General features: G+C 49.6%; 1 protein-coding gene across 1 annotated transcript in view; it reads left to right on the top strand.

Moving 5' to 3' along the window:
* GABBR2 (gamma-aminobutyric acid type B receptor subunit 2) overlaps positions 1-19528 on the top strand; it is a 352821-nt gene extending 333293 nt beyond the window's left edge. The window contains exons 14-19 of the mRNA XM_058523624.1: positions 15-125; positions 4509-4733; positions 6829-7011; positions 9538-9667; positions 13841-13958; positions 17416-19528. Coding sequence (XP_058379607.1) covers positions 15-125; positions 4509-4733; positions 6829-7011; positions 9538-9667; positions 13841-13958; positions 17416-17581 — 933 coding nt within the window. The 3' untranslated portion in view covers positions 17582-19528. The remainder of the gene's footprint in view (positions 1-14; positions 126-4508; positions 4734-6828; positions 7012-9537; positions 9668-13840; positions 13959-17415) is intronic.
* The last annotated feature ends 534 nt before the right edge of the window (positions 19529-20062 follow it).

The raw sequence follows: 20062 nt of genomic DNA, 5'->3' as shown, positions 1-20062 counted from the left end.
TTCTCTTTGCACAGCCGGACCCAGCAGGACGGGACATCTCCATCCGCCCTCTCCTGGAGCACTGTGAGAACAGCCACATGACCATCTGGCTCGGCATCGTCTATGCCTACAAAGGGCTTCTCATGGTAGGTGCAGAGCAGGAGGCAGGGGGAGTGCTTCTCTGTCAGAGCTCTCTCCCAGTGACCTCTGTCAACATAAAAATAAACAGAGCCCCCAAGACTAAGCATGTCCTCTCTGCCAGGCCCAGTGTCTGCCATGTGTTACTTACATTCCCACAACAACCCTATGAGATAGATATAAATAATGTCCCATTTCACTCATGAGGACACTGAGGCTCGGTTTGCCCAAGGTCACTCAGCTAGTAAGTGGCAGAATCAAGTTCTTAACCAGAGAGTAACCCCAAAACCTGTGAATGTCCCGCACAGTCGCCACTGTACTGCTCCCAGAATGGAGGTCTGTTTACACCAGCACGTGTTCACATCCCACGTTTCACTGGGTCCTCTCAAATCTGTGGGAGGTGACTGGAATCATCCCCATCTTATAGATGAGGAAAGTAAGGCTCAGAGAGGTTAAATGATTTGTCTGAGGCCACCTGGTAACCTCCAATCTCTGGTTCCAGGACTCTTTCCAGTCTCCCCTCTGTTAAAATCAGAGATCACACACCAAGCCTGCCTCACACAATTGTGGAATTTCAAAGTTAGGAAGGACTTGAAAGGGCAGCCCCACTCTACCTTATCCCAGGTGGATCCTTGAATCTTCTCTGCATGTCCTGTGCAAACCATGCCTCCACTTAAATCCCTCCAATGGTGGGACGCTGGCTACTGCACCCTCCTCAGATCTTTCCACAGGAAAGTTAAGCCACCCTCTGCCTCTGTGTGGCCTCTGCTGAGAGGCCGAGCATGAAGCCCTTGCCAAGATCAAGTAAACTGGGGTTCCTTGTGCCACTCAGATGCACCCTGACCTGCTGCTACTCCAGAGCGCTGTTAGTGATGGACCCCACGTCTTTCAAGGGGCCACACCAGAAGAGCACGTGTTACGGGACCCTAGGCAAAGATTGTCCCGCACTTCATACTAGTTGAGACCCTCTTGTGGCTTCCCTAGAGGTCCTTTGTGGACCACTGGGCTGCAATCTGGGCCCCATGAGGTAATGACCCTGAAGGTGTCCATAGGAGGTGCCCAGAGTGGAACTGGGACCTTGAGGACTGGCCAGAGGTCCTGGGCTTAGAGAAGGACACACTCAGGGGACATGGTCACCAGAGCTGTCAGAGACAGGTGGCACAGACCCAAGGGCAGAACCATCATCGGTGGGCAAAGCTGCCGGAAGGCAGCCCTCAAGTCCACGTAGAGAAGGATTTTCTATCACAGAGCAGTGTCCACAGACGTGATGGAGCCCCAGGAAGGAAGGAGCTCCCCGTCACGGGAAGCATGCGGCATTGGTGACTTGACTTTCCATGGCCCTTGTTGAGTAAAGAGAGTGAAACTAGACTCCACCTAGGATCCCTCCAGCCTCCATGGCCTCAATCCTGACACTCTGTGAAATTCGATTACAGTGAATTAGATTGACTCTTCAAACTGGCTCCATCTGTAATGTTTTGGCCATTCATTATCTTCCCCACCTACTTCCAAAAGCGGTTGGAGATGACTGTGTGTCTTCCAGTGAAGCTAATACCTTCAGCCGGATCATGTCAATACAAGCTGTATTTGACAGCACAAATGCTTTGCTGTTCCCAGTGTATGCAAGGAACAGTCCACAGCCCTCCTAGCCCTTAGGGTCTGTGGCTAAAAGCCTGCTTCCTACCCTCTTCTGCTCTGGAACCACAGAATTTCAAGGCTGGAAAGAGCACGCGCAGCCCTGGAAGCTCACTCTGCTGTCAGATGTTTCAGGCCTGCCCCCCAGCTCACCCTGAGCATCCCCAACAAGTATTCATTCACTCACGGCTTTCATACCTCCAGTGACAGGGAGCTCACCCCCTTCAAAGTGGCCTGTGCCATCCATGGATGCTGTATTAGTTGCAAATGCAGTAACAAGTTACCACAGACTAGTGGCTTCAAACAATAGGAATTTATTCTCTTAAAGTTCTGGAGGCCATAAGTCTGACATCAGGGTAGAGTTGTGCTCCCCTCAAAGTCTCTGTGGGAGAATGTTGCCTTGCCTCTCCCAGCGTCTGATGGCTCCAGGCATTCCTTGGCTTGTGGCTGCGTTACTCCAGTCTCTACCTCCGTCTTCACATGGCCATCTCTTCTCTCCAAGTCTCTCCTCTGTGTGTCTCTTATAAGGAGGCTTGTCATTTGACTTAGGACCCACCTGGATAGTTCAGGATGATCTCATCTCCAGATCCTTAATTATGTCTGCAAAGACTCTTTTTCCAAATAAGGTCACAGTCACAGTTTCTATGGATTAGGTGTAGACATATCTTTTAGGGCAACCATTCAACCTACTACAGATGGGTTGTTTTTCTAGAAAGTTCTTCCATGTCCTCAGCTGAAATCTGCCTCGATGTAACTTGTACGCGTGAACCCTCATCCTCCTCCTTGAAGGCCTAAGAACAAGTTACTCTGTTTCCTCCTGACACTCTTCAGAGATTTGCAGCCAACCACCAGGTCCCCAGACATGCCCACGTGTTATGCCTGGTGGAGATTCTCAGGATGACTTGGTGGCCTGTTGGCAGCGTGGCAAAGAGGAGGGCGCTCTGACTGCCTGTCAGAGAGCAGGAGTCCCAGGCACCCACCCAGCCCTGACACTCACTGCCGTGGGACCCGGGCAGGTCTTTCGGCCTCGCCCAGCCTCCGCTTCTTCCCTGTGAGATGGGACGGCCACGCCCAGCGGGCACGGCTGCTGTGGGATGGAGAGGCCGCACGGCAAGGAGCCGGCACAAAGCAGGCTTTCAACAGCCCTTGGTTTCCTTCCCTCATTCAGTATCTGCTTCCTGGGCTTCTGGGTCCCCATTTTAAAAGGAATTTTTTAAAAAATAAATCAATCTGTGAGATAACACACTTAGAGAAAAGGAGAAGAAAACAACCATGGATGTATAAAATAATGCCAATTACACAATGGCTTTTAAATCACTTTTATACGGGCTATTTCAGTTTACAAAATGCTTTGCCATCCATCCTCGGATAGAAACCCTGTGAGGCAGGTATTATTATTCCCATTTCACACATATTGAAGCTGAGGCCCTGAGAGGTGAAGTGACTTGCCCAGAGTCACACAGCCAGCGGACAGCAGAGCAGATTCCAGACCCTCAGGCCGTGTGTCAAGCCCCACTTCTACCACATGGCATTGTGCTGCCAAATAAATCAAACCTGAAAACATAGGCCCTCAGTGGGACCTTAAATGGCTCACTGAGCTGTCGGATGTCCTGAGCTGCAGTGAGGAGGTCAGAGGGAAGACGGGCCTTGGGGCAAGGCCTCCTGGAGGGGCTGGACTGAAGCTCCTGCAGCCGTCAGCAGCCTTGGTCAGCCCTTCCTCCCGCCCAGCCGCATCACCATTCTGCCCCACCTTCCATCTGCACTTCCTTCTACAGCCGGCCCTCCCCCTGGACCACCCATAAAGGCTAAACCCTCAGCACCCTGCTTCAGACCATGTTTGACCTCTGCCCTGTCCATTTCTGTTGAGAGATGTATAGGTTAGGAGCAGAGCTGCAAGTGACAGAAACCCCAAAATAACAATGGTTAAAGAGATAGTTAATTTCCCTCTCACGTAAGCAATCTAGGGCTGGTGTGGGGGCTCCTAGGATCTCAGCTCCTTACATCTTGTGCCCCCACCCTGTCTTCATCATACAGCTTCCACATTGTGGTCTAAGCTGACTTTGTGGTCTAAGACGGCTGCTCAAGCTCCAGTCATCACATTCCTCTCCATCTATTAGAAAGGAGGAAAAGGAACACCCTTTCCCTTTATAGACACTTCCCAGAACTTGTACACACCACTTCCACCCACATGACATTGTCCAGAACCTAGTCATATGCCGCACCTAGCTTCAAGGACAGCTAGGAAATGCGATCTCTAGTCTGGGTGGCTATGTGCATTGGGGAGTAGCAGAAGTCTCAGACACAGGGGCTTTCCCTGGTGTAACAGAAGAAAGACTGGACTGAACTTGTAGGGACACAGTCCACTTTTGCCGCCAGATTGCTGTGTGGCTTTGGGCAAGCCCCTTCCTCCTCTCTGGCCTCAGTGTTCTCTGCGAGGGGAGGTGGTGGAGATCGTGTCTGAAGTTCCCTCCCACTATGACCTCCTGTGGGTCTGCACATGAACCAGTGGTGGGGGCGAAGGACAACCAGGCAGCTGTGACGCCCCCAGTCTGCATTTCCTTAGCAAGACTCAACCCAAGGTCATGAGTGGGGACAGATGGTGACATCCAGAAGACCTGGCCAAGAGCAAAGCCCCCGCCGCCCTCCCACCACCCCAGCCACCACTCCCCGAGTTACCTTGAGTTCGGCAGCTTCTCAGAGCAGCGAGCGTGTGCCACCACGTGACAGTGACCATGTCCCCTTTCTGTTCACCGTTTCAGTTGTTCGGTTGTTTCTTAGCTTGGGAGACCCGCAACGTCAGCATCCCTGCCCTCAACGACAGCAAGTACATCGGCATGAGCGTCTACAACGTGGGCATCATGTGCATCATCGGGGCCGCCGTCTCCTTCCTGACCCGGGACCAGCCCAACGTGCAGTTCTGCATCGTGGCCCTGGTCATCATCTTCTGCAGCACCATCACCCTCTGCCTGGTGTTTGTGCCGAAGGTACGGGCAGGGGCCGACGGCTGCCCTCGCCACTCTGGCCTCTTGGTCAGCTCTTGCCCCCGCCCACCCACACCGCCATTCTGCCCTGCATTCCATCTGCACTCCGACTCCATCACATGGGGGAATTGCTGGGTTTCCTCCACTTGCTGAAAGTTTTATGCATTCTTTTTTTATGATGAACACAATTCACATCACAGGAAGTTTGGGAAATGCAGGAAAGTAAAAACCAGATTTTTCAGAAATCTCACATAGTCCCACCACCCAAAAATAATCATTGTTAATGTTTTGTTTTAGTTTTTTACTAAAAAACTAAATATTTTTATGTGTTTCCTTCCAGTCTTTTTTTTAATGGTTAGGCAGCGATGCTTTGTCAGCTATAGCTGTAGTTATAGCACACACGTCATTTTTTGGTTTGCCTTTTCACAACTTTTTATCCTTTGTATTTTCCCACATTCATAACTATGATTGAGGGAGGATGTTCCATAATTTTCTTCATCCAGTTGATCCCCTGTTGGTGAGCATTACAGTTGTTTCCAGATTTTATATAAGTGAACTTTTTTTCTACATAGCACATTTTCCTTGTTTCCAATTATTACCTTAAAATAGAGTCACAAAAGTAGTATTAGTGGGTCAAAAGGAATAACCATTTTAACAGCCACTTACATTTTCCATTTATCTGAAGGGCTGAGCTTCAGGAACCCCCTGAGGGGTATTTTTCAAACATTGTCCTACCCAGCAGCGGGCAGAGACCTTGAGCTCTTAGGAGCCCCTGCAGTCGGCTGGTCTGTGTAGAAAGAAGCCTGACCTCATGGGTCTCGGGGCTAAGGGAAGAGCAGGAAACAGAGAAACCTGGGAAGGAGTTACTGGCTCGAGTGGGGAGTGTCTGCCTTGGACAAGGGGAGAGGAGATATCACTCGGGGTCCATTGTCCCCTGAACAGGCCGTTCATGGCGCCTCCATTCTCTACCCAGTCAGTCCCCGAGCAGTGTCAGCTCTGCCCTAGAAAACCTCTAGCATGTTCTCCTTCCTTCTCTAGTTGTCCACACCTGCCCAGGCTCAGGCCAATGCCAGACTCCTCTGCCTGCCCTCTGACCTTCTCCATCCTGTAAAAGGTGCCAGATGACTCTAAGCCCAGCTCTGACTGTGTCACTCTGTTCTGTCACCTCAGTGGCTCCGCACTGCCCCCCTGGCTCCAGGATCAAGTCCCCAGCACTGGGCTGGCTTTCAGGACCCTTAAGTCTCCTCCAGTCTCCCTGGAGAGCCGTGTTCACCATCCAAACTGCCCTCTCCATAAGCCCCCGAGCCCCAGGCCTCCCTGCGTCTGCCTAGGCCATGTCTTCCCCCTGGCCTTCCCTCCCCCTCCCCATCCTCCCAGACCTGCCATAGAGCCCAGCCCACAGCACCATGGTGCTGCCCTAGGTTCCTCTGGCCTGATGAAAGTCTGACTCCTTCCCTCACCCCACCCCTTGCCTCTGGACCTAAGGTCCTGGTGGGCGGGGGCCATGGCTCCCTCAGCCCCTGCTCTCTAGTACTGAGCCCAGAGTCCAGTACTGCCCCGAACCAGAGATGCTTCTTGAACAAATGAGTAAGATCAAGGTCAAGTGGCAACCTTTTCTTTTATTAAAAAATGCCTTTGCCAGTGACAGAACTGGTCACCAGTCTGTCCCTAAACTCACCAGTGGTTCTCACAAGCAGACGCCTTCATTTTCGTCCACCCAATTGTCTTCACAACTGTCACCTTCGGGGTTTATCTTGCACGTGGAGCAAGCCCTTAGGCAGAGCGAGACTCAGCTGGAGCCAGGCCTGAGGGGCCCTGGGTGGGCTCTATGGGATGTTTGGGATGTGGGCAGAATCAGGGTCAGGAGACCAGACTTCTGCTGACAAGGAAGGAAACCGAGACTCGGCGAGGGGAAGTTCAAGGTCACACAAAAGCGAGTGGCAGAGACAGGCCTGAGCCCAGGGCTCCAGACTCCCAGCCTGAGTCCCTCCTGGGGCCCCGTGTTGCCTCCAGTGCAGGACCTGCTGGGAGGGGCTGGATGGGGGATGGGAGGGCGGACCCCAGGCTTCTCTTCTCAACCCCACCTTTGTCCTTTCAGCTCATCACTCTGAGAACAAACCCGGATGCAGCGACTCAGAACAGACGATTCCAGTTCACTCAGAATCAGAAGAAAGAAGATTCTAAAACATCCACCTCGGTCACCAGCGTGAACCAAGCCAGCACATCCCGCCTCGAGGGCCTGCAGTCGGAAAACCACCGCCTGCGCATGAAGATCACAGAGGTACCTCCCACGGCACTGGTGGCCGGGGCCGTCCTCCCGTGTGAGTCCCTCCGCCCCTCCCCACCACGTCTCCTCCATCTCATCCCCGCGTCCTGGCTGTGCAGTCCCGTCTGCCAAGGTTACTGCCGCAAGAACCCGGGGGAGCATACGCGAGACAGAGGCGGTTTGTCGGAAATAGCAGTTCATTGCCCGCCTGGCCCGGGCTCCTGGAGTCCAGCAATGCCCCGATTCTGGACATCCTCAGAAAGAAAGGAGTTCTTAGAGATGTGGCTCCCAGATTACGGTAGCTTCCCAAGTGTGTGCCCCTCTTTCAGTGTTTCACTCTCCCGACACAGCCCAGGAACCACCCACACCTATATGATGAACCGCAGGAGAGGAGGAAGTGAAGAGAGACTTTTCAGGAGGGGCAGTTTGCTGCAGCAGACCTCATCTTTGTCCTGAAGATCCATAACTGGTTCTTGAATATTCCAGAGAGGCCATAACCAGATTCATTTGTGCCCAAGCCAAACCTCAAATTCTGGACTTTCTATCCCAGGGAGGGGAAACCAAATTACCTTCCCCTTCTCCAGCCCTCGCTTTGGGTCAGGGGGTGTGACCAGGCCGCTGGTCTGCGGGCTGTGTCTGTAACAGAGGAATTCTGATTCAGTGAGTGGGACAGGAAAGGAACAAAGGGCAGTGAGTTGGTCAGGGTACCCGCTAAGTTGCTGTAACAAAGAAGCCCCAGAATAAAGTGGCCCCAAGAAAACAGGCGTTTATTTCTCTCTCACCTAACGGTCCAGAGGAGAGAGGTCCAGGTTGGCGGGCAGCTTTGCTCCCCAAGGTCATTGCTCGATGAGGTTCCCTCCCTCTTGTCTGCCACTCAAGGTGTCTCCCTCACCTGGACAGTTAACGCTGGGTGGAAGGCACGTCCGGTTCTCAGTCTCAGGAGCGGAAGAGAGAGGAAGTCCACACAAGGGACTGATTGCCTTTTAAGCAACTGATAACAGAAGTTGCACATTTTGGTTCTGCTCCAGTTACACTGGCAAGAACTTACACAATCACACTCAGCCATGGGGGAGGCTGGGAAATGTAGTCCCTAGCTGAACAGTCGCAGAGAAGAAGTGAAACCTGGGGAGGTCAGATTAGATACAGGCCACCCAGTTAAACTTGAATTTCAGACAACCAGTCATATTTTCAGTATAAGTATGCCCCATTCAATATTTGAGATATAGTTATATTAAAACATTGTTATCTGAAATTCAGATGTGCCTGGGCATTCTGGATTTTGATTTGCTAAATCTTGCAGCCTTCTAGGAGCTCACAGTCGTCTGCCACAAAGATTCACTGCACAGTTGTCTGTGTACCTAAAGCTGACTGCTTTAGGATGGAACAGCCCTCCATCTCCCCTGGAGCAAAGGAGGAAAGGATTCCATCCCTCAGAGCCCTTGCCGATTCTGTTTTAATATCAGACCTCTCTATGACTAGAATGACCACGTCTCTGTGCCTTCACATTTGACTTCAACTTGCACGCTCCAACGATGAAGAGTTCACACACTTTAGGAAGCTTGAAGCCCACACCACTGTCAAAAACCCTAAAATGTTGAGTTGTTTTTCCCTAAATTGAATCACAGTCTGGCCTTCTTTGATCGTAGCCCCACTGTTTGAGTCACACAGCAAAAGGTATCTCCTCCTCCACATGAAAACTTATTAAACAATGTAATGGCTGAGCTCTTGACATCAGAGCAGCACTTCACAGTTTGTAAGGTCCCCTCCCTTATACTGTAGCAGGTTGCCCACTACCCTCCCCACTACCACCCATCCCCCGACATGCGCACATTCCCCAGGCGCCTGGGGGCTGACCAGCCCCCAGGACTTGCATCTGATTTTTGTGTAACCTGGGATCCATCCTGATGACCTCCTCTGGAGGAGCCCCTGCTGGCTGAGTCTCCATGACAGTGTGAGGCTCAGAGCTGACCCGGCAGCCCCGTCCTCCCCCGAGGGTCCTGCTAGACGTCAACAATAATTATTATAGTGATATTATAACAGCAGGTTACCCTTGTTACATGTCAGGCACTGGACTAAACTTTCCACGTATTATCCCGTTTAATCTCTACAACAACCCCGTGAGGTAAGTACTGTTATTACCCAGTTCTACAGAAGAAGAAACTAAGACTCAGTTCTCAGCACGCAGCCGGGAAGGAGCAGCCCTGGGTTTGCTGCAGGCCTATCCAGCCTCAGAGCCTGCGCTCAGACGCTCTCTGGGCTTGCTTGGCTGCTCCCTCAAGGTTCCAGCCTGCACTAAACACACCATTGCAAAGCCCAGGCCCCTCTCCTCATGGCTCCTCCTGGAACAGGAGCTGCAGGACCCTCTGTGTCTCTTCCCAAACATGCAGCAGCCCCTCTGGCTCTCAGTGCCCCCCCAAAGCCAGGCTGAGGCCCAGCCCTGTGACCCTGTGAGCCGCTCCTTGGCTCTCAGGGACTGGCTGCCAGGACTGGGGCAGGGGCTGGGCTGGGGACTGGGACTCAGCTAGAGCCCTTGTCTTCTAGCTGGATAAAGACTTGGAAGAGGTCACCATGCAGCTGCAGGACACACCGGAAAAGACCACCTACATTAAACAGAACCACTACCAAGAGCTCAACGACATCCTCAGCCTGGGGAACTTCACCGAGAGCACAGGTAGGAGGAGGCTGGGCCCTGGAGTGGGGACCTGGGTGTCAGACACCAGCCACCCACATTCCATTTCACAAATGAAGAAGCTGAGGCTCAGAGAGGGGCGGGGCTGGTCTGAAGTCACACGACTAGAGCAGGAGCATCGGGAACCCACGTCTCTGACTACGGTTCAGTGTCCATTTGGTGCCTAGAGCTGGGACTTCTGTTTCTGGGTCCCCTGGGTTCCAGTTGCACTTGTAGACAATGTGCCGGCATTTCCAGTGTTGTTCTTAGCGCATAGTTTACCTCTACTTCTCTCAACAACATTGCGCAGTTTCCAACACACCTCATCAATGTCCAGGAAAGGAACGGCCAGTGAGATGTGACCTGACGCGCAATCTCACCAGCCACTGGGAAATACAAGCCAAAACAACACAAACCATCCTTTGCCTGCATTTCAACAAAATTTTAGAAGATCCCCTGTGTTGATAAGAGTGTGTGGAAATGGGCGTTCTCCTGCAATGTTTCGGAAGTCAGTCTGGCACTCTACCAATGATAGATGTTAAACCCCTTGACCTGGCAGTTCCTCTCACAGGAGCCTGCCCCTTGGAAACACTCCCACATGGGCAAAGACACAGATGTTCATCATAATATTACATGTAGATGAGAAAGACTGGAATTAACTTAAATGTTCATCATTTGGGATGGCTTTGTTAATTATGATGCAACCAAACAAGGCATATAATACAGCTATTAAAAAGTGAGGTGGATCGGGCGAGCCCCCGGGGCCTAGTGGTTAAGTTCGGCATGCTCTGCTTCAGCAGCCCGGGTTTGCTTTCCCGGTGTGGGCCACACCACTTGTCTGTCAGTGACCGTGCTGTGGCAGTGGCTCACATACAAAAGGAGGAAGATTAGCACAGATGTTCGCTCAGGGCAAACCTTCCTCAGCAAAAAAAAAAAGTGAGGTGGATCTATTTGTGCAGATATGGCAAGATCTCCAAGTGAAAAAAGCAAGATGAAGACCAGCATTATGACACATATAAATGCACACGTGTGTGTGTGTGTGTGTAAGCACATTTTTTAAACAATTTGGAAGAACAAACACCAAATTGTTAACAGTATCCACCTGTGTGGAAGGGACCAGTATGTGTGGAGGGTGGGTGAAAGGGGGTTCTTTTAGGTTTCATTTTATATACTTTTCTATTTTTTGCATTTTGTCATTAGCATATATTCATTAATTTGTTATAAAATTATTTTTTAAGTCAATGAAAAGTCTTTAGTTTCTTTTATTCTTATTACATAAGTAATAAGTATTCTTATTATAACAGCAATATATAAACTTATTATATAAGATATTAATCATAAAAAATGTTTAAATTGAGATAAGTAACATGGAAATTGAAGGAATAAAAATTATTCCTAGTAATTTTAGTACCTGGTAAAGTTAGGCATTTGAAATTAGTTGGGGGAGAAATGAATTATTCAACAAATTTCATTGGCATAAATGGGTAGCCATTTGGAAAATAAAGTTAGATCCTTACCTCATACCTCATACAAAAATAAATTCCAGATGGATAAAATATTTAAATATAAAAAGTGAAACCATGAATGTACTAGAAGAAAGCATAGAATTTAGTTTATAATCTCAGGGTGGGGGAAGCCTTTTTCAGTTCGCTGCAAAACAAAGAAACTACAAAAGAAAAGGTCGATAAATGGAACTACAAAAGAAAAAAAATGTTTTGTGTGTGTGAGGAAGATGAGCCCCGAGCTAACATCTGCTAATCCTCCTCTTTTTGCTGAGGAAGACTGGCCCTGGGCTAACATCCATGCCCATCTTCCTCCACTTTATATGGGACGCCGCCACAGTATGGCCTGACAAGTGGTGTGTTGGTGCACGCCGGGGATCTGAACCTGCGGACCCCGGGCCATCGAAGTGGAGCGTGTGCACTTAACTGCTACGCCACTGGGCCGGCCCCAAAAGAAAAATTTTTAACAATGCAAAAACCATCATAAGTACAGTCAAAAAATCAAACAATAAAGTAAGCCAAAAAATTTTATAACGTAGATTAACAAGTTTATTCCCTTATATATAAGAAAAAATTGTATATAATTATATACAAAGTATATATAATGATATGCAGATTAATAGGAAAAAGACCAACAACCCAAAAGAAAAATGGGCAAAAGAAAGTTCTCGTACAAGAAGATAGAAGTGGTTCTTAAGCTTAGGAAAAGACGCTCAATCTTGCTCCTTATTAAAGGAATGCAAATTAAGCCTGCAATGAGATACTATTTTCACTTATAAGACTGGCAAAGATTAAAGATTAAAAAGTTGCTGAGAGTTCAAGGAAATGGGGGAAAACAGGCATTCTGAAACACTGCTGGTTGAAATAGAAATTGTTCTGACCCAGAAATTTCACTTCGAGAATTATCCCTAAGGTTACACAGTCGACTCTTGTTATTCACGGTAATTATGCTTTATAAAGTCACTGTGAACCGTGAATTCATGAATCCTGAACCATTGCTCCTAGCGGAAATACAGGGTTAGGTTCCTGTAAGCCTCTTGCAGGTGGACATTTTTGCCAACCCATCAATACATAACTTTGTTTTATGTGTGTTTCTGTTTGAAGACACCTTATTTATTGTATATTGTTGCTTCATTAACATTGAGCTCACTGCCAACAGCATTATAACGCATGCCTGAACGAAGCTCATCTAACACATATTTTCTCCATCAGGCACATCACAGCTTAGGAATACTGGACAGCACTTCAGCATCACAACTGGGGGCCATTTTAAACAGCAAAATCTCCAACACAAAGCACAAAAATGTGAAAAACGTGGCACTTAACAGACCATAAAAAGGTTACTTATTTACAGTAGGAGAGCTAAAACAAGAAGGCAGAATATCAGCTTGTTCAGCCTCAGCTGGGAATGTGTGTGTTGGGTGACTCAAATTTTTCAACACCCTGTGTGTGTCAGCAAATGACTATGAAAGCATCTTGAGTATTGATTTGGGGTTACAAATAAATTTTAGCAGGTAGACAAGTTTGCAAATACAGAATTCATGAATAAGGAGAATTGACTGTACTCACATGGGTGCACAATGGCTTACCTATAAGGTTGCCCACTGCAGCAAAAAAATCCAACGCTCCTCCTCTCCAAACCAGATAAATCCAAATCCTTCAGGTGGGGACCAGGTTTTTATATTTCTTTAAATCTCCCTAGGGGGGGCCGGCCCCGTGGCTTAGCGGTTAAGTGTGTGCGCTCTGCTGCTGGCAGCCCGGGTTCGGATCCCAGGTGCGCAGCAACGCACTGCTTCTCCGGCCATGCTGAGGCCGTGTCCCACATACAGCAACTAGAAGGATGTGCAGCTATGACATACAACTATCTACTGGGGCTTTGGGGGAAAAAAATAAATAAATAAAATTATAAATCTCCCCAGGGGGTTCTGAAGCACAAGGAGAGTTGAGAGCATCCACGTCATCGTGTTTTGTGGCCACACAGTGTTTCTTTGAATGGAGGCCCCATACGTATGTGTTAGTATGTAATAATCCATTATTACTGGACAAATTCGGGTTAGTTCCCAACTTTTTGATATTGCAAATGATTCTGATTTGAACATCTTGAATATATCTTCACACATAAGGAAATATCCTTATTTCCTTAGGATAATTGCCAGAAGAGGAAATTCTCAGTAAAATATATGCACTTTCCATAGTGTTTGATGCTTATTGACAGCGTCCCCCAGAAAGATTATACCAATTTGTACTCCCACCATCAGTTTACTGTTGTTATTCTCTTCAATTCTTGGCAATCTGATGGAAAATATACCTTGGCTTTGTCATTACATCCCCATGCACTGGTGAAAAGGGCCTTCAGACTAGACCCTCTCATGTCTAAGCTACGTTGCCTACATTGGTCGACCTGATTTCCCCTCTATTTTCTTGGAGAAAAGGAGGTCACAGGGCATGTCGTACACATCCCAGCTCACCACATCCGTCCCTGGGCCGGGCTTCCCGGCTCCCTGCCTGGGTCCCCGGAAAGCTGCTGCAGAGGCCACGGCTTGGAGAATGCAGAGGGGTGATGGGCTCTTTTGTGTTCTCTCTCCTTGGGCAGCATCCTAACAAAAGATTGCATTGTTAATTTTTTAAAATTAAGTTAATAGAATGTATTGTGATGTTGTTGTTTTGTATTCAGATGGGGGAAAGGCCATTTTAAAAAATCACCTCGATCAAAATCCCCAGCTACAGTGGAACACAACAGAGCCCTCTCGAACATGCAAAGAGCCTATAGAAGATATAAACTCCCCAGAACAGTAAGTACCTTCTCCTGGACAACTGTTCCCAAAGAGTGCGTTACTCCTGCACAGCTGTTTACATTTTGCACCAGATTTTCACCTGCATTGTTTGATGTGAACTCTACAGCAATCCCAGGTCAAATTACATGCTCAGTTTACAGATGAGGAAACTAATGTTCAAAAGGGGAGGTGACTTGTCAGAGCGCACCAGCTGCTAAGTGCAGGAGATAGGATTCGATCTTCAGTCTGTCCAATATCAAATCCCACGTTCTCCACTGTAGCACATGCCTTTGTTATGTGTGAAATTCAGCCTTACTAAGTGCATTTATTTCAAAACAATTTACTGAGAGCTGCTACGTGGCAGACACAGCAGTGAAGGAAACAGGCAAAAATCCCTCCCTTCATGGAGTTTACATTCTACCTGGTGAGACAATAACTTAATTAAGAAAGCAAAACCTAGGGGCCGGCCCCGTGGCTTAGCGGTTAAGTGCGCGCGCTCTACTACTGGCGGCCCCGGGTTCGGATCCCGGGCGTGCACCAACGCACCGCTTGTCCGGCCATGCTGAGGCCGCGTCCCACACACAGCAACTAGAATGATGTGCAACTATGACATACAACTATCTACTGGGGCTTTGGGGAGAAAAAGGAGGAGGATTGGCAGTAGATATTAGCCCAGGGCCAGTCTTCCTCAGCAAAAGGAGGAGGATTGGCATGGATGTTAGCTCAGGGCTGATCTTCCTCACAAAAAAAAAAAAAGCAAAACCTAGGATGTCAAATGATTGGCGCTTTTGAGGAAAATGAAGCAGCAAAGGAGGTTTAGGGAGTGTAATCTTAAAGAGGATGGTCAGCGAAGACGCGATGAGAAGACAACATCTGAGCAAAGACCCAGACATCTCAGTTAGCTTTGTTCCCACTGGCAACTTTTAGTTCTTCCCAGCTTACAGCAGATTGCAAGCAGAGGGTAGAAATGTCAGGTCTGAAACTTGGCCCCTGGACCGTGACAGCTAGCCACGCGGAACCAGCAGAAACAGCCGAGTAACCAACTGCAGGGTCATTTGGGACCATTTAGTGTTAGGGCTGATAGCCCCTCAACCTGGCCAGCTCCAAGGTCTCGCCGACTTACAGCCCAGAGCATTTACTGAAGGTTACATGGCATTCGTCAGCAGTTCCCTGCACTAGAGTGTAAGCCCCTTGAGGGCAAGTGTGGGTCCTTCATAGGTCCCCAGAACTGAACACAGGCTCCGGCACTGAACGGGTTCTTGGCAAGCGTCTGTTGAATGAGTGAAAAGGTGAACAGGATCCCACCAAACAGCAGAGCGCTGTGGCTCTGACAACCACAGACAGAAGCCCACCTTGCCAAGGCAGACGGCCCTGGGGTGGTGCTCGGACAGGGCACCCTTTCCCAGGTCAGAGTTTATCCTTCATCTCCCCTTTTCCTGGGCTCTTTGCCGACACCCTCTTTCCTTAGGGAATAGATCATAGCTAACATTACACAGCTTCAATTTTAATTTCAGAATGAGATGCCCAACACTCTAATCTCCTGATTGCCTGTGAAGGTCTCAGGAGAAGCCCTTCTGGCCAGCGGGTCCTGAGGGAGTGGGGGCTGCACTGCATCTGTCTCCCTTGTAGTGGAGGAGAAGCTTGCCCTTCTTCCCATCTAGATTCTGTGGCTGATCTAATAATTAAGTTGACATTAAACAGATTAACAAGAGAAAAACAAATTTAATTTCATACGCACATATGTACATAGGATATGAGACTCAAAGAAGTGAGCAAAGCAGGAAGCTTTATGCCTTTTAGACAAAGAAACAATAACTCTGTGAAGAATTTACAAGACAGAGGGCTTTGGGCTAGGGGTAGTAAAATGGTAAAGAAGCAACCATTTATGGTTTGTTTATACAGCCTTCTTGGCCCCAGATTCGCTGTCTCTGGTGATAAGGTGCCGTCTACCCTCCTGGTACCTTTCACATGGGCGATTTATCTCCTGCTTTCAGGGGGACAGAGGGTCAGAGTGTCCTTCCTGGTCCAGCTGTTTCTCAAGAACCTTTAATTCAAAATAATCAATGTGCCAAAGTGGCCTTTTTTGGGGTAACATATTCTGAGCCCCTACACCATCCACCTCAGGACCCCATCAATGCCCTAGGTACGCTCCAGGGCACGCCTGTTGGGCTGAGGCAGCTGCCAAGAGTTCACCCCCTCCCCCACTAGCACGTGATTGAACAGACACAGCAGGAGTCCCGCCATCCCCAGTTCTGGTTTTGTTTCCACGAGAAAGTCACAGAGACTCTGTACCTTCCCTCATCTGTAGGATGGGAATAGCAATACTTCTTTTGCCTGTTGGGTTTTTCTGAAGATCTGGGGTTTCTCCCAGCTGAGTGGCCAGGCACTGGGGACACAGGAGGCCTAAGAATACAGGGAATGCAACTTCACATATGCAATGGAGGACTGCACAAATGCAGCTGAGCAGAGCAGGGGAGCAGTGGCCTGGGCACATGCCCCAAAGCAGCCTTTTCAACAATTAAGGTGACTTACTGACCTGCCGGTCTGAGGACTCTGATGAGAAGGGAGTCAGACGGCAGCTCGCTTTTCACTTGGCTCCTTCATCTGTCGTGCAAACCCACCCCATAGCTCAGCCCTGCCTCTGGTTTTTTCTGGCTGCATTTCTGGGAATTTACCAAGGGTTCTGGGGGCTTGGAGGAGGAGGGGCTCACTGTCTGAGGGCGTTAGCACAAAGGAGATGACGTTCAACTGCATCTTGAAGGGAAAGCAGTTCCTCAGATCAGGAAGTAGAGAAGGAGTATTCCAGGCAGAGGAACCAGCATGTGCAAAGGCATGGAAGGGCGCCCACAGCAGTGTTTTCAGGGAAATGAGCTGCCGGAGGGTAGGGTTTGCAGGGAGAGGGAGTAGAAGACTCACCTGGAGAATTTAGAAAGAGACACTTAGAGAGCCCCGAATGTCCCCTCCTAGTGTTGGAGAGAGAACGCCAGTCCCCAGGGAAGCCGAAAGACCAGGAGGGAACCTACTGGAATTGGCCCAGCAGGAAGGGCTGAGGTCCTGGGCCAGGAGGGGGCAGAGGAACCAATGAGGAAGGACGGAGCAGCTGAGAGTCGTTTCAGGGATGGAGCCCAAAGCCAAGTCCATTTGGAGACTTGCAGGGGTAGAGAACAAGAACTGTGTGTGTTTGCAGCAAAGCTTTGTTCTTAGGAACCACCAGAAGCTCAAGAAGATTGCTTCCTCCTTGTTTATTGTCATCTCCCTGGTTATTCCCAGGGCCATAGTTGGCACCTGTAGGCCTGCATGTAATACCTTCTAAATGAGTAAATGGTTAGATGAGAGGATGGACAGATCTTGGATTCAGAGAAAACTCTACTCCTGCCATCAGCTTCTTAGCCAAAGCGAGTCGCAGGAACTTTCTGGTGAGCAGCCAGACAGCCTTCTCTAACACCCCTCCTCTCTCTTTCTCTCCCTGCCGCAGCATCCAGCGCCGGCTGTCCCTCCAGCTCCCCATCCTCCACCACGCCTACCTTCCGTCCATTGGAGGCGTGGACGCCAGCTGTGTCAGCCCCTGCGTCAGCCCCACCGCCAGCCCCCGCCACAGACATGTGCCACCCTCCTTCCGAGTGATGGTCTCGGGCCTGTAAGGGTGGGAGGCCTGGGGCCAGGGCCTCCCCCATGGCAGAACCACTCGGAGCAGAGGCGTCTGCTACAGGAACACCGTGGGCTCTGGCTGTGGAGAAGCTGGGCGCCACGGCCGGCCTCACGGGACTGCTCGGATGGCACTCAGGCGGACGGGCCGGGGGCACTTGGCACCTGACCTCCCGCCTTATTGTGAAGTTCTTATTCTTTCACAAAGAAGAGGAATACAAATGACTTCTTCCTTAATGTCTGCAAAGAAGGAGGAGCTGGGATATTTGAAACTTTGCAAAAAAAAAAATCCTAGACAAGGAGAGAGTCACTAGAACTCCAGCTAGAAGTCATTGAGTGGCCCCGAGCAGCCTTGAGAAGAGGCGAGGGGCTTCTGGAGAAACCGCCTCTGCCTCTGCACACACATCACTGGCTGTGGCCCCCCGGGCCAGCCCTTCTGCCCTCTGGGGAAGGAGGTGGGCTGGCGGCCAGGCCCCCAGCTGCCAGTCTGGCCAACCCCAGCCCTCCTGGAACAGCGAGTCTGCAGGAAGGGCAGCCAGGCGCAGCTCCGGGGCGGGCGGCCGAGGGCCCAAGGGCTGGGGTACCAGGGCAGGCTGACTCGCATGCCTCCCGGTGGGACCTTACTCTCTGATAAATGCCACACATTAACACAACAATACCCGTTCCGGGACCGTGGGGATTCAGGGCATGCCACTGCAGACACGCTCTGCAGCATCCACCGAGAGTCGGCCGTGCACCCACCACGTCGGCCATGTCCTTGTGTTCGTCTCAGGTGTTCCCGGTAACAAGGGGGACCACCCGAGCTCATCATGGAATGTCTGTTCCCAGCAAACATGATAAAGAAAGATTGTGCACTTTAACCTCTCTCATCAGGGCCCAAGGGCTGGCTGGGTTGTTGTTTTTTTTTCCACTGACTTTGTTTTTGACCAAAGTGAATCAGGGGCATTCTGCTAGAAGACATCCCTGTAGTGTAGGGGAGAGAGTTGCTAGCTGAGGGCTTCCCTTGGCTTCCAGAAGGCGGTCTTCCATCCAGACAAGCCGGTGAGCTCTGCCCTTGGGGTCACAGGGTGATCCGTCAGCACACTGATTCTCCTTCACAAGATCACTCTTCCCTTTAACTGAACCCCTAAGAGCACCGGCCTGGTAGCCAGACAGACCTGGGTTCAAGTCCTCACTCCACTGCTGACTCCCTCCGTGACCTTGGGCAAATCACTGGTGTCTCTCTGAGCCTCAGTTTCCCCTCTAACAAATTGGGGTTGAAATAACACCCGTCCTGCCTACCTCACAGGGTCACCCTGAGGATCAACACTTGATCTCGTCCAGGAAAGCTTTGTACCAGGCAGTGAAGCGGCCCTGACCCGTGAGGTATCAGGATGACCATGACCTTCGGCCCTCCCAACAGCGGGGATGTGGCCCAGAGAAGCTCCCAGCACAACCCTCTGCCGGGATCAGCCCAGCTGGAGAGAGGCTCCCGATGACTTTTGTGACATTCCTAGACAGGTTTATTCTTTGCTAAAGAAAGGCCTGAATGACAACGTGCAGGACGGCTGCACAACCGAGCAGGCGCTCACTCCCTAAAGAGACCTAATGGCAGCTTCCACAGGCAGGCAATAATCTCCTCCCAGACCACTGCAGTCAGGAATATACGCTGTCACCACCAGGCTGTGACACAAGGGCCCACGGGAATCTTACCATCGCCAACATTTCAAAACACCCTGTTTCACGTAGCATAGCTTTCCCCTCCCCTCCCCACAAGAGAGGTTATGGAGGTACTGTAGCTTTTAGGAAAAAAAAAATGTTAACACATCACAGGTCAAGTTGAAGTCATTGTCTGTTTAGGCACTAAAAATCGGTGTTGTCACTCACTGTGTATTACCAGTATTTACTTGCTTTCTTGATTTCACCAAAACCAGATTTAATTTAAAGGAACACATTAATTTTTCAAAGGGAAAGAGTTAATTCATTGTACATAATGTATACACACACACACAAAATACTTGTAGAAATATTATTCCAGCATAGCAGGAAAAAAAAGACACAAAGTCTCGGCCAGTCGGAGGTGAGTGTGTGCGTCCTACCCCTCTGTGACTCCTGAGTGCGGTCTTCTAGGTAACCCACAAAGTACATTCTCTGTCTTAATGATACTGTAGGTTCACCCATTTTTTTAAATTTCCCCACAAATAACGAGACCCACAGAAGTGACTCTAGCTGTTTGACGGTTCTGTTCTTTTCTACGCAGCAAACACACCGTACATTTCCGAAGAGGCTTCAGCCTGAAGGCGTTTTCCTATGATGTTAGTGCACAAACGCTTTAAATTAGACTGGAACTGCCAGAATCAAATGTAAAGGAGGAATTTCTCGTACCCTTATTGCATGGTATCAATTTTTAATAAATTGTTGCAAATTTGTTTTTATGAATAAAAGTTAAAAACAACTGTCTTTAATGCCTACTCTTCCCAAAATTCAAGCAGATCAGG

The sequence above is a fragment of the Diceros bicornis genome, chromosome 28 (assembly GCF_020826845.1).
Source record: "Diceros bicornis minor isolate mBicDic1 chromosome 28, mDicBic1.mat.cur, whole genome shotgun sequence".
NCBI lineage: Eukaryota > Metazoa > Chordata > Mammalia > Perissodactyla > Rhinocerotidae > Diceros > Diceros bicornis.
The sequence above is the reverse complement of the archived record's forward strand: the minus strand, read 5'-3'. Positions and strand labels throughout refer to the sequence as shown.